The sequence below is a fragment of the Perissodus microlepis genome, chromosome 9, assembly GCF_051167445.1.
Source record: "Perissodus microlepis isolate ML-2025 ecotype Zambia chromosome 9, ASM5116744v1, whole genome shotgun sequence".
Taxonomy (NCBI): Eukaryota; Metazoa; Chordata; class Actinopteri; order Cichliformes; family Cichlidae; genus Perissodus; species Perissodus microlepis.
In genome coordinates, this window is record NC_140469.1 from 27,377,038 (window position 1) to 27,390,590 (window position 13,553).

At 40.7% G+C, this 13,553-nt stretch overlaps 1 protein-coding gene across 1 annotated transcript in view; it reads left to right on the forward strand.

The window, feature by feature from the left end:
• The first annotated feature begins 793 nt into the window (after positions 1–793).
• The window catches only part of LOC146380646 (uncharacterized), a 32,553-nt gene continuing 19,793 nt past the window's right edge, over positions 794–13,553 (forward strand). Inside the window, exons 1-4 of the mRNA XM_084940215.1 lie at positions 794–896; positions 8,195–8,300; positions 11,742–12,686; positions 12,778–12,918. Coding sequence (XP_084796341.1) covers positions 8,283–8,300; positions 11,742–12,686; positions 12,778–12,918 — 1,104 coding nt within the window. The 5' untranslated portion in view covers positions 794–896; positions 8,195–8,282. The remainder of the gene's footprint in view (positions 897–8,194; positions 8,301–11,741; positions 12,687–12,777; positions 12,919–13,553) is intronic.

Genomic DNA, 13,553 nt, shown 5'->3' on the forward strand with positions numbered 1-13,553 from the left:
GGAAAAATCTGCTTTTCACAGGAACTTGGTAACAGCAATAAGAGAATACGTAGTTTATTCCAAGAAGATATCATGTCTCTCCCATATATATAATGTCTTACTGGAACCAACATGTTCCAGATATCACCTGGAAGACAGTCTGGATGATCCCATAAATATCTAATTGTAAACAAGGTGAAGGAAATCTCATATAAAATTCTTCATAAATCACTATATGGTAACATTTAAAAGACACATAAATACTAATTGAACTTTCTGTGGGGATCATCCAGAAACTGTGGCACATCTTTTTTGGTACTGTTCCTCTACACAGAGATTCTGGAAGGAATTTAGCAGTGTTGTTATTGTCCATATTTTAAGGGAGTTTTCTTAATGATGGGAAAATGTTTTATTCTGTTTCTTTAAGTTCCTCAGGAAGAATGATAAATGTTTTTTTATTATACATTTCTTAATACGTTTAGCTAAATGTTCTATCCATAAATGTAAGTTTATTAATAAAACACCATATTTTTGCCTTTTTATAAGGATATGGAATTGTACATATAATCAATATCAGACTCAACCAACAAAAAGGAACAATATTTATATATGTTGATTTTTTTCGCGTACTCATATAATTATTATTATTTTTTTACCCCTGTTTTTGTATGTTCATGTTCTGTTCTTTCGTAAACTTCATCTGTTTGTATGTTGTATACTTATTGTGTGTTCAATAAAGTTCAGTAAAAAAAAAAAAAGTACGTTCTAAATGAAGCTTCAGACGTCACTAATCACGTGACTCTGGCCAAACGAATCAAGCCTCGACACGGTGCTTCTGAAGCAGCTTGTTGATCTTTTTGACACACGCACCGGAGCGTCAGCTTCAAGCGGACCATCGCTACCTCTCACATCTGAAGGTAAGTGTCAAGGTAACTTTGAACTGAGTTCAGTCAATCTTGAGTTTTTCGAAGTTTTCTGTTGCTCTCTGTGAGAGAAGACCGTTAAAGGCGAGGCTCTCCAGAGTGTAGCAAAACAGGAAACCATAACTAGGTGTGTGTAAGTGTGCAAACGAATAGATTAGAAGTGTAAGTGAGCCACGAGTATAGAATGGTCAAGTTTCGTGATTTGTTTTTCTCACCACTGATCACCTGCTCAACACTCTACACATAGCATCAGTATTGTACTATCCGGTCGTTAAGTCTGACGTCACTTGCCGTGTCTGGGCCTAAACTCTGCTGCAGGTCCATATATCAAACGATCACTATGGCATTACTGAGAGTTGAAAAACTGTCTAAAGTCTTTCATCTTTAATAAAATGATCAGCGTTCTGCTCTACCAGGTGTAACAATTGAGTTTAACATCCAGGCATCCATGAAAACGGAATTTATGACATTTAACGGAGTTAGAAGTTAGCAGGGAGTTAGCTCGCTAGCTTCTATCTAAATACAATATAGCATGTCCTGACTGCAGGGTTTTGGAAACAAATTAAAACGTACAGCTCTGTTATCACTTCCAACATAAATGAAGACAGAAAACTAAAGTGACGTTTGTAGGGTTACTGAAGTTTGGCTAGCTGGTTTAAAATGATGTGCTACGTGACCGCTAGCGACACAGCTATGTTAGCATAATATAAACAAGCTAACTTTTTTTCCACTCGATAAAAGTTAACGTGAGTGTTCTCGGTGGTCAGGAACAAATGTAATCGCATGGCAGGATGCTGTAAAAGGACCAAACTTCAGCCAGGAGAACAACTGAGATAATCCCTCCACAATACGAGGTTAGTCATTACCGAATTTCCCAGAGGAACCCACCCGAGGGATTAATAAAGTTTTATCTTATCTTATTCATATACTGCTGCATGGGCTGGGCTGTAGTTACATCCCAAGGTTTTAAAAACTGAGCTTAAATAAATGATTAGCGGTAATAAAAGCCAAGGGAGGTCAACAGTGATCACTGACTGTTTTAGGAGCTTTTTGAGATTAAATAGAAGAAAATACAAAACATTAAACATGTTAACAACACAAAAGCCATGTTAAACGCAGACTACTTTAGGCCCGGAAGTAGGATTCATCACATCATCACTTAACGACCGGATTGAAATCAGTTACACAGCGATAAAAAGAAACAAAAATGGCAAGAAGCTGTTGTATTATTAACTGCAATAGCCGGTCACATGACCGCTACGGGAAGCCGACGGGTAAAGAGATCAGTTGTTATCGGATTACGTCGTTGAAGAGAAATTGTTCAAGCCATGTTTCCGAAGTAAGAAAAAGCCACGGATGGCCTGGATTGCAGCCATTCGAAGACTAAATGTAACGTCCCAGAACACTCCAGCTCACATGTTAGTCTGCTCCAAGCATTTCCACAAAGGTAAGTGTTTTGTAGTAGTTAATACGTAATTTTTCACAACATAATTGGTGATATAAGTTACAAGCAAGTCTGGCACTGAACAGAAATTGTTGCGCTATGCTCCTTTGTTTATTGTGCATAAATAGTGAATTGTCCTGACAGAATATTGCGTTTCGCTTCTGTTATTACCATGGTACATTGACAAAAACATATACTTTTATTTACAGGATAAAACAGTTTTTTTTGTATCACTAATTGCCCAGTACGATTACAGCATACAATATTATTGTCACTGCTACATTTCTGTAATGCATACCAGAAATTATTTCCACTACTAATTAATTACCGTTGAGCTCAAAGGTCCTATTAATAAACGGTTAACGAATGTGTATTCATGAAGACGATTTGTGAGACTGGTAAACTTACCTTTGTTCGTACGATGGTCTTTCGTTCTACACTGTGCATTTCAAGGTCCTGTACCCATCCGTCGGTAAACTGTACCTGGGCTTGTTGCAGTGACCTGAAGTTACTAAAAACGTCATGAGTGTATGCACTCACTCCAAGAACCATATAATTATAAATATGAGCGTGGTGAAAGTTGGGCAGCACGCTAACGTTTTTTGTCCACTCTGTGTGCTCGTCAGGGTCTAACCCTTTCATTCCTTTGATTTTTTTTTTTCCTCGTATCTTTTCTTTGACTTTTCATCAAGTCTGTCTTTGTCACTCTGCCGGTGACTGATGCCCTCAGGGGTCGGTGCATTGGTGGTTCTTGGTGTCCGGGGCTGGGCGCTCAGGTATGTACCAGCTCACTCCCGGTGGCTACTTGGCGGGGCCTGGCGCCTGTTGCTCGGTCAGGCGTCTTCCGGGACGCGGGGGGCCCTTGGGCCTCCGGCCTCTGGGTCTGCGGCTCGGTCCACTCTGGCACAGCTGGCTGCCAGCAGAGCCGGCGGGCGCGCCGGTGCAGGCCCCTCTAGCTTCTGCTCGGTGGCTACTGGGTGACCCCTCGTCTGGGGATCCTCAGCCCTTCCCATGAGGGTGGCACGGATGCCCCTCCGGTGGTCCTCCTTGGGCTCTCGCACTCTGGGGCTTCTGGATGTCTTGGGCCTGGATCTCCTCCATGCCTGCTTCATGCCCTGGGGGACAGGGCTATGGCTCTCTACATCCTCTAGCAGACCATTACATGGGGAAACCATTTGAATACAAGCGCGCTGATCCACACAGGTGTGCACATGGATGTTCACTGTTCGTAGACTTAAATCACACCTTTCTTGGCTGCTACTTCAAAGCACATTGTGCGCTGTCTTTCCTGCGTGCTGCACAACAATATTCAATATTTAGTATTTACTGCTGTTTACACTTAGCTAGATTAATGCGATGGTGTTGTGTTTAGTATGTTGCTTTGTTTTTTTGTTGTTGCTTGTTTTCTATTCTTTTTCTCTCAACAGGTGATCCAGGAGATTTTTTATTCTTTTTTTTTTTTTCCCTTTCTCACTGTCCCTCTCCCCTTCTGTTTTTCTTTTCCTTCCTCTTTCTTTCTCCCTTTCCTATCCGTCACTCATGTCTGTCCCGTCTGTAACAATTGAAAATAAAATAAAATAAATATTAAAAACAAAGGTCGATCAAATGGACCAATACGGCAATGCCATGATGATCCATTTGGCAAAATAAATCCATTGGGTATCCTTGTTGGTCTTCAGACAACAATTCTGATGGCTAAAGAACCAAATGAGACAGGCAAAAAAAAAAAGTCTGTCTTTGTACGGACCGGCATTGTTCTCCTTTGTTTTGTACATACCTTTTTTGGGGGGCAAAGAAAAAGCAAGAAGGTATTGGAACCGGAGAATGAACGTTTTGCGGTGCTGCAAATGCTTGTGTTTGATGCATTGCTTTGATTGTTTTGCCACTAGTACCCGGCATGCAATGCGCGAAAGTCACGTGGTCTGTCAATCTCTATTCTGGGCGTCACGTGAGTTGCAGGTGTTACCATATAAGGGAAATCGCCATTGTTCTGTAGCAGTGGTTCTCAAACGTTTCACAATGAGTTTCACCCTTACGAGCGACATCAAAGCGCAGTAGTATAGGCCTATTTAACACCACGTACACATGAAGACGTTTCACCTCTTATCCGAGAAGCCTCTTCCGTTCTAAGGGTCAAATGGTGGAGAGTCCCAGATTTAAATGTATTTCAAGCTACTTAAAGAAGTCCAGACGCTTTTCTTTCCAAGCTCCTTAGACTACGATGACTGAGAACCTTCACAGACACCACATACGCATATTTGCCAACATTCAAAAGGTGTGTGTGTGTGTGTGTGTGTGTGTGTGTGTGTGTGTGGTGCCCAGGTCCCTCGAAAGTCTGGTAGGCTGGAAGTGAGTGATTGTGAAGTTGGACGGTCTAGCCTTCAGAATTACATCACGACCTCTCTCAGTGGAGTGAAACTCTGCCGTCTGCTCCTTGCTATCTAAAATATAACCGGATGCTGGCGTAAATTCTGGACCATCTCACACTTTTTTTTTTTTTTTTTTTTTTTTTTTTTTAATCAGTTTTCTGTTTGGCGGGTTTTCAGCTGTGTGAAAACCCCGGAGGAACCCTCCCGAGAGAATAATAATCTCAGCCAAACCGATTTACTCAGGAACAAATAAAACACTGAAAAAAGCCAAACAATATTTTTAAGTGACTTGTATATCATGTTTAACCTGATTAGCAAAAGACCACAGGGGGTTTGAAAACGATGAAGCCAGGAGTTTGCTGTTCTTGCCGGCTCAGATATTTGAAGTTTACACAGCTACATTCTCACCTGAAAATATTTTAAAAGTTTATTTTGCAACTCAGTAAGAGTAATATTATTACTCTTTCTTTGATATGATTTTTCAATTTTGTTGTCTGGGTGGAAAATCGGGAGAAATTTGGGAGAATGGTGGTTCCAGGAGATTTTCAGGAGGGGCAATGAAATTCTGGATTCTCCCAGAAAAATTGGGAGGGTTGGCATAGTCCAGGGGTAGGCAACTCCAGGCCTCGAGTGCCGGTGTCCTGCAGGTTTTAGATCGCACCCTGGGTTAACACACCTGAATCAAATGATTAGTTCATTACCGACTTCTGGAGAACTTCAAGAAATGCTGAGGAGTCATTTAGCCCTTTAAATCAGCTGTGATGGATCATGGACACATCTAAAACCTCCAGGACTCCTCCAGCACTTGAGGCCTGGAGTTGCCAACCCCTGGCATAGTCCAATGTTTTCGTCTTAGCCATTCTTGGGTTTTAGCTATGTATTTTGGGTCATTGTTCTGTTGTAAGACCCATGACCTGTGACTGAGACCTGTCTTTCTGACACTGGCCGGCACATTTCTCTCTAGAATCTGTTGATAGTCTTGAGATTTCATTGTACCCTGCACAGATTCAAGACACCCTGTGCCAGATGCAGCAAAGCAGCCCCAGAACATAACCGAGCCTCCCCCATGTTTCACAGTTGGGACAATATTCTTTTCTTGATATGCTTCATTTTTCCATCTGTGAACATGGAGCTGATGTGCCTTGGCAAAAAGTTCAATTTTTGTCTCATCTGTCCACACAACAGTTTCCCAGAAGCTTTGTGGCTTGTCAACACGTAGTTTGGCATATTCCAGTCTGGATTTTTTTGTGATATGTTTTTAACAGTGGTGTCCTCCTTGGTCGTCTCCCATGTAGACCACTTTGGGTGAAACAATGACGGCTCGTGCGATCTGACACTGATGTTCCTTGAGCACGAACTTCAGCTTGGATCTCTTTAGAAGTCTTTCTGGGCTCTTTTGTTACCATTCGGATTATCCGTCTCTTTGATCTGTCATCAATTTTCCTCCTACGGCCACATCCAGGGAGGTTGGCTACAGTTCCATGGATCTTAAATTTCTGAATAACATGTGCAACTGTAGTCACAGGAACGTCTAGCTGCTTGGAGATGGTCTTATAGCCTTTAACTTTAACATGCTTGTCTATGATTTTCTTTCTGATCTCCTGAGACAACTCCTTCCTTTGCTTCCTCTGGTCCATGTTGAGTGTGGTACTCACCCTGTCACCAAACAACACCTGGAGTCCTATATATAGGCCCACTGACTTATTACAAGATTGTAGACACCTGTGATGCTGATTAGTGGACACACCTTGGATTAACATGTCGCTTTGGTCACATTATTTTCATTCTTTTCTAGGGGTACCATCATTTTAGTCCAGCCCTGTTTCATCCATTTATTATTTAAATAATTCAGTTGAAGCAGGGTTGAAAAGCAATGTCTGATTTTCATTGGTTAAGATTCATAGAATTTTATTTATTATTACTTTTGTCAGATTAAAGTTTTTTCTGTGACCATTGTGAGTTCTTCTTTCATTGACTGAAGGGTACCAACAATTTTGTCCACGTCTACGGCGCTACTCCCTCGGACCGAGAAACTCCTCTCTCTCGGGCCTGGGTGACGGTATTGCTCTTGAGCTCATGTAGAGCACACTGTCCTTGCTAGGGACGTTTGACGGCAGATTCCTCTTCACTCAAGTCTTCCTCCGACAGCTGGCTTCGCCAATTCACTGTTGCTGGCTGCAAAGGATTACTACTCACTTGCAGAAGTGGCCGCGACCACTGGCAATAAGCTGCTCTTTATAGAGGGCTCATGCTCGGGGAGACGTTTTCTGGTCCACTCTCTCTCCCAGAAGAGCCCCGGGAACGCTTGTGTCGTCTTTGCATACCTCCACAATTACATATTGTTTAGTCTTTAAAAAAAATTTAGATTTTCCGTGTACCACCAGAGAGAGACTAAGTACTACTAGTGGTATGTGTACCACAGTTTGAGAACCACTGTTCTAAACCATGCTGTGAAACTCCTGGGGACCACCCCTTAAGGGTGAGATTAAAAGTATATGTGTATGACTGAGGGGCTGCCCCTCAGATCTTCTCTGGGAGAAACATGAGAATGTAGAAGAGGTGAAGGGAGTGTGTGTTTTTAAAAAAAACAAAACAAACAAATACGTTCGATACAGTGCTTTCGGTTCGGTATGCATATGTATCGAACAATACAAAATCTTTTATTTGTTTTATCAACTTTTCTTCCGACGATGCTGTCTGTGTTGAGCGCTCAGTGGATCTGCTTTCGACTACCCCGCCTAGGCTGCACTGTCGAGTGCAGATCCACTGAGCGCAGCGCAAGCTAGCAAGACAGAAGCCAAGCTCGTTGCAACATGGCAACTGCCTCAACGCTACCCGAAATTGAACCTCCCCCACCTTCATTCAGATCTGGCGTTTGAAACTATCTTGATGTTCATGTGAAGTATGACCCTGATGGTAAGCGCGTCATGGACAAAAGTAAAACAGTATGTCGGATGTGCCACGCAATGCTCAATTGGTGGGAACTAGTGCGTTAGCGCAGTTAGCTTGTTAACGTGTTGATGCCGTCCAGCCCCACGCACGGGTCGATCCACGGTAACTCGTTAACGGAGATTTGCGGCGTTATGGCGTTAACGAGATTAACGCTCACAGCACTAGTGGGAACACAACGAATATGACTGCACATTTACGCTGACATCATCCTAGTGCAAAGACAAGTGGAAGCAGACAAAAACAACAAGCACGCATGCTATAAACTTTACCCGAGTCATTTAGACAGGCGTTAGCACATGATTCTCCTTATAACGGCCCACTGGGCATTTGATTCTAATAACAGGCCTCAGTCTCTCCTGCTACTGGTCTGCCATACTGCTAAATTTGGTATCCGTGCTCAAACCTTTTGTGTCTTTTTGCCCACCTCGGGAAGCAAAAATTTGTTTTTTGTTGTCAGATGAACATATGAGACACTTTGACTCTTCAGTGCAGTGTGGAGCCTAACAAAGATCTGTTTTGTGTCCCAGCTGATCAGCAGGAGGAGAAGAGTCTGACGGAGCAGCAGAGGAACATTTTCAGCTACTTGGACTCAGCTCAGTCACTACAGAGAAAACAATGAGCTCAACACAGAAGGTGACAGACAGAGCAGGGCGATATGACCAAAAATATTTATCACGATATACATTTGAAAATTTGCGATAACAATATAAGTGACACTAGACAAAATACTTTACAACTCCGCAACTTTATTAGTGCAAAAAAAACCCATCAATGTATTTTCACTTAAACAAGCAGCTGTTTTTTATGTGTATTAAAGTTATATAAAAATTTAACAGTGCAAATGCAAATTCCTCGGAGCAAATGTCAGCCAATTTCCTCTGGAAAATCCTTTTGGTTAAACTGTCAGCAAGCAATTTGCATTTGCACTGTTATATAACTTTTTTATATAACTTTAATGCACATAAAAACAGCCTGTTTAAGTGAAAATACATTGATGGGTTCTTTAATAAAGTTGTGGAGTTGTAAAGTATTTTGTCTCGCCTCAATTATATCGTCAGTTATATCGTTATCACAAATTTTCAAATGTATATCGTGATAAATATTTTTGGTCATATCGCCCTGCTCTACTTTCATGTGTTACTGTTTAGGCTTAAATGTGTTTGATGTTTGGTGCCTTTTCCTTAATGTAAAAAAACCCTTAGGTTACAATCAGACATTTTTCTTCACTGAACCAAGCTGGTCATTTTACCAGCTCAGCTCTAATTCATATGACAGATAATATATGGTATAAACATCTAGATGATGGGAAAGTGGTATTCTTGGACTTTAGTGCTGCATTTGATTTGATAAATGATGATCTTTTGATTGATAAACTAAAATGTTATGGATTTTCACCAGCTGCTCTGTGCTGGATGAAAAGTTATTTGGACAGAAGATAGCAGGTTTATTGTAATGGTTATTTCTCAGTTATGAACTGTGGTCTACCCCAAGGCAGCTGCCTCGCTCCACTTCTCTATTCAGTTTTCACTAACGATCTGCAATATGTCTTGGCTTAATCTTGGGTATGCCAATGATTCCACCATGTTTTATTCAGCCAGTGACAACTCTGAATTGATCAGCGTGTCACAACAAAATTTGCTGAATGTGTTTGACTGGATAAGTAAAAACAACATGATTTTAAATGTATCTAAATCCAAATCTATGTTAATTAGAAGCAGATTAGTCAACAGCCCACAACTGAGTCTTTCCATAGCCAGTGTTAGAACACGTCACCCAGATTAAACTACTCGGCATTACCATAAATCACCACCTTTCATGGTCTCAGCTAGAGCTGGGCGATATAAGATTTTTTTCATATCACGATATGTTTTTTTCATTTCAGGCGATAACGATACATATCACGATATAAGCCAAATAACTATATTTCTAAGATTTAAATGTGCCGTTGCTCACAAGTAAAATGTGAAATAATCAGCAGCTTGTTTTGATTTAAATATTTATTTCCCATAATAAGTTCAACAGGGTAGATGTACTTAAGGAACATGAGACTTTTTCAGATAAATAAAGGCAAATATTGCAAACTACACAAAAGGCAGCCGCTAAAGCGTTTAAGTTTCAAAATAGAACAAACAAAACAGACTACTAAATTGTCAATTCCACTTAGAAACAAAATATTAATTCTAAAAATAAATCTTAGTTTGTTTTACAGAAGATCAGACAAAATTGACTAACTTTTGTCAATATCAAATAAACTGAGAACAAAAAGGAAATTCTCAATCTCTCCTTGTTGTATAGCTTAGCTTTTCAAACAGTTTTAACAGTTACTTTAGTCTGACAAAAGCCGAATGACGAATTAGCGCTTTCAGTCAGAGATTGAGCATGCACCGGTTTATTGTATTTCCAGACTTGCTTTTGGCACAATTTACAGTGCGTGCTACTCTGTTTTTTGTCAGACTTGAAATAGCCGAAATACCTTCACACTACGGAACTTCTATGGCTCTTCCGTTCGACAATCTCTCCGGCATTGGAACCATCATCTGTTTTCTCTTCGGTAACCTTCGGTCACGCTCTCGGTTGATTTTTCTCTAGTCGGCACACTCATTTCCTCCATTACCTGTGCCACACGGCGGCTGGCTCTGGCTGCTTCCCAAACAAATACACATGTGCGGCTTGGCACTTGTGCTGTACGTAACAAGCCACGTGACGTGACGCTGCGGCTGTGATTGGTTCGGCTCTGCGCTACTTAATTTGGATTGGCTGTTCTTTTTTTTTTTTTTTTTTAAGAGGAGAAGGGCGGAGAGGCCTATCGCAATAGTTTAATTTTTCTATCGAGAAAAAGTTATTTCGCAATACATATCGTTATCGTTCTATCGCCCAGCTCTAGTCTCAGCACATCGACTCTGTTATTAAGAAAATGGGACAAGGCATAGCTATGGCTATGAAATGCTCTTTGTGTATCACTTCTTCAATTATGAAAGGTGTCATTAATGCACTAGTGATGTCTCATCTGGAGTATTGTTCAATCATTTGGTCAGCAGCTAATAAGACAGATCTTAACAGACTTCAGTTAGTCCAGAATAAGGCGTCCAGATTAGTGTTAAGATGTTCATACTATACTAATATGGATAAAATGCATAATCAACTTTCTTGGCTTCCTGTACAGGCTAAAATATTCTATGGCTTACTTGTAGTTATAAAGAAAGCAATTCTGTTAAACACACCACTTTTTTTTCCTGCTCAGCTGCAGTATCCAGATGAAATGCATCATATTAAACAATTTTCAACAAACTGCAATTTAGTAAATCCTCAAGTTAAAAGTAACTTTTTGTAAAACTGTTATATTTAGAGCAACCTTTAAGTGGAATAAATTGCCTTATAAAATTAGAGAATTAGTAACTATTCAAAACTTCAATGAACACTTAAAAGCCGATTCACAGAGCTTTTAGCTGTTGTAAATATTGTAAGAGATTATTTGTTTTTGAAATTTGTGTAATGTGCCTCAATGTTATTGATATTATTATTATTATTATTATTATTATTGATTGCTTATATTTTAACAATTGTGAAACCACTCACTGTGAATGTAAGAGCCAAATTATGTGGATATTTTGAATCCACTTTATTGTATAATATTTTATGTGATTGTATTTGACGGAAGACGAGCAACATCTGTTGTGGAAGCTAATGGGGTTCCTTTTGAATAAACAAACCTAGGATTTATTATCACTGAATAGTTATGTATAAATCTATAAAAATTAAAGAAATATGTAATAGGAAGCAACACTATAATATAAATTATAAAATAATATAAAAGTGTGTGTGTGTGTGTGTGTGTGCAATCAGGAAGGATGGGCATGATTTTAGTGTTTATTTATTTATTATTTATTTTTAACACCAGGTTGGATGTAATGTGTTAGAACTACCAGCAGGTGGTGATAAGAGACCTTTAAGGTGTTTGGTGCCACACTCCACCTTCAGGTTTAAAACTAGTGTTAATGGAGGGAGTTTGAAGGTTGAGTTTGTTCCACGACTGCATTTCACTCACTGCCTCTGTTTGTATCTCTGTCACTGCAGGACCAACATGGAGCGAGAAGTCAGCGCTCTCAGGAGGCCGACAAACCTCACAGAAGAAAGAGAGAGAAAGCATACACCTGTGACAAGTGTGGGAAAGGCTCTAGGCACAATGGAGATTTTAAAAAACACCAACTGATCCACAGTGGAGTTAAAGCGTACAGCTGTGACGAGTGTGGGAAAGAGTTTATTCAGAAGGGTAATCTAAAACAGCATCAGGTCATCCACACTGGAGAGAGACCGTTCAGCTGTGACTTTTGTGGAAAGTCTTTTTCCTTTGAAAGTTCCCTAAGAAAACACCAACTCATCCACAGTGGAGTTAAAGCGTACAGCTGTGACTTGTGTGGGAAGGATTTTACTGAGAAGGGTTCACTAAAACAGCATCAGGTCATCCACACTGGAGAGAGACCGTTCAGCTGTGACTTGTGTGGAAAGTCTTTTTCCTTGAAGGGTTCCCTAAAACAGCATCAGGTCATCCACACTGTAGAGAGACCGTTCAGCTGTGACTTTTGTGGAAAGTCTTTTTCCTTTGAAAGTTCCCTAAGAAAACACCAACTCATCCACAGTGGAGTTCAAGCGTACAGCTGTGACGAGTGTGGGAAGGATTTTACTAGGAAGGCTTCACTAAAACAGCATCAGGTCATCCACACTGGAGAGAGACCGTTCAGCTGTGACTTTTGTGGAAAGTCTTTTTCCAGGATGTGTTCCCTAAGAAGTCACCAACTCATCCACAGTGAAGTTAAAGCGTACAGCTGTGACGAGTGTGGGAAGGATTTTACTGAGAAGGCTTCACTAAAAAAGCATCAGGTCATCCACACTGGAGAGAGACCGTTCAGCTGTGACTTTTGTGGAAAGTCTTTTTCCTTTAAAAGTTCCCTAAGAAAACACCAACTCATCCACAGTGGAGTTAAAGCGTACAGCTGTGACGAGTGTGGGAAGGATTTTACTGTGAGGACTTCACTAAAAGAGCATCAGATCATCCACACTGGAGAGAGACTGTTCAGCTGTGACTTGTGTGGAAAGTCTTTTTTCCTGGAAGGAATCCCTAAAACAACACCAACTCATCCACAGTGGAGTTAAAGCGTACAGCTGTGATCGGTGTGGCAGAGCTTTTACTCAAAGTAGCAGCTTACAGAGTCATCTAGTTACCCACTCTGGAATTAAGGCATACAGCTGTGACATCTGTGGAAAAACTTTCAGCCGAAGAGGGCACCGAAATATACACCTACGCATTCACACCAGACATGATGTGTACTGCTGTGAACAGTGTGGCAAAGAGTCTACAACAGACGCAAAGTTACAACAACACATGTTTACCCACACTGAGGAGAGACCTTATCAATGTGACCTCTGTGGAAAAACTGTTAGTTGGAAAGCTGACCTAAAAAGACATCAATGTAGACACACTGGAGACAAACTGAAATATTGCAAAGAATGCGGGAGAAGCTTCACCACATCAGGTGACTTAAAATGACATGAACTGATTCACAGTGGGGTTAAAAAGTATATCTGTGATCAGTGTGGATCATCCTTCACCACTGCATGGGACCTTAAATCACACAAATGAGTCCACACAGGAGAGAAACCATACAAGTGCAGACACTGTGACAAAAACTTTTCACAATCACCTCATTGTAAGTATCATGAACGTACACACATGGAAGGAAACTACAGCTGTGACCAGTGTGACAAGAGCTTCAGGAATCTCAATTCATACTTCGAACACAAACAATCCCACGTTACTAATAAACTGTTTCACTTTTACCAATGTGCCAAAACATTCACCTCATTGTCTGCTCTGTGCAAACATCAGCG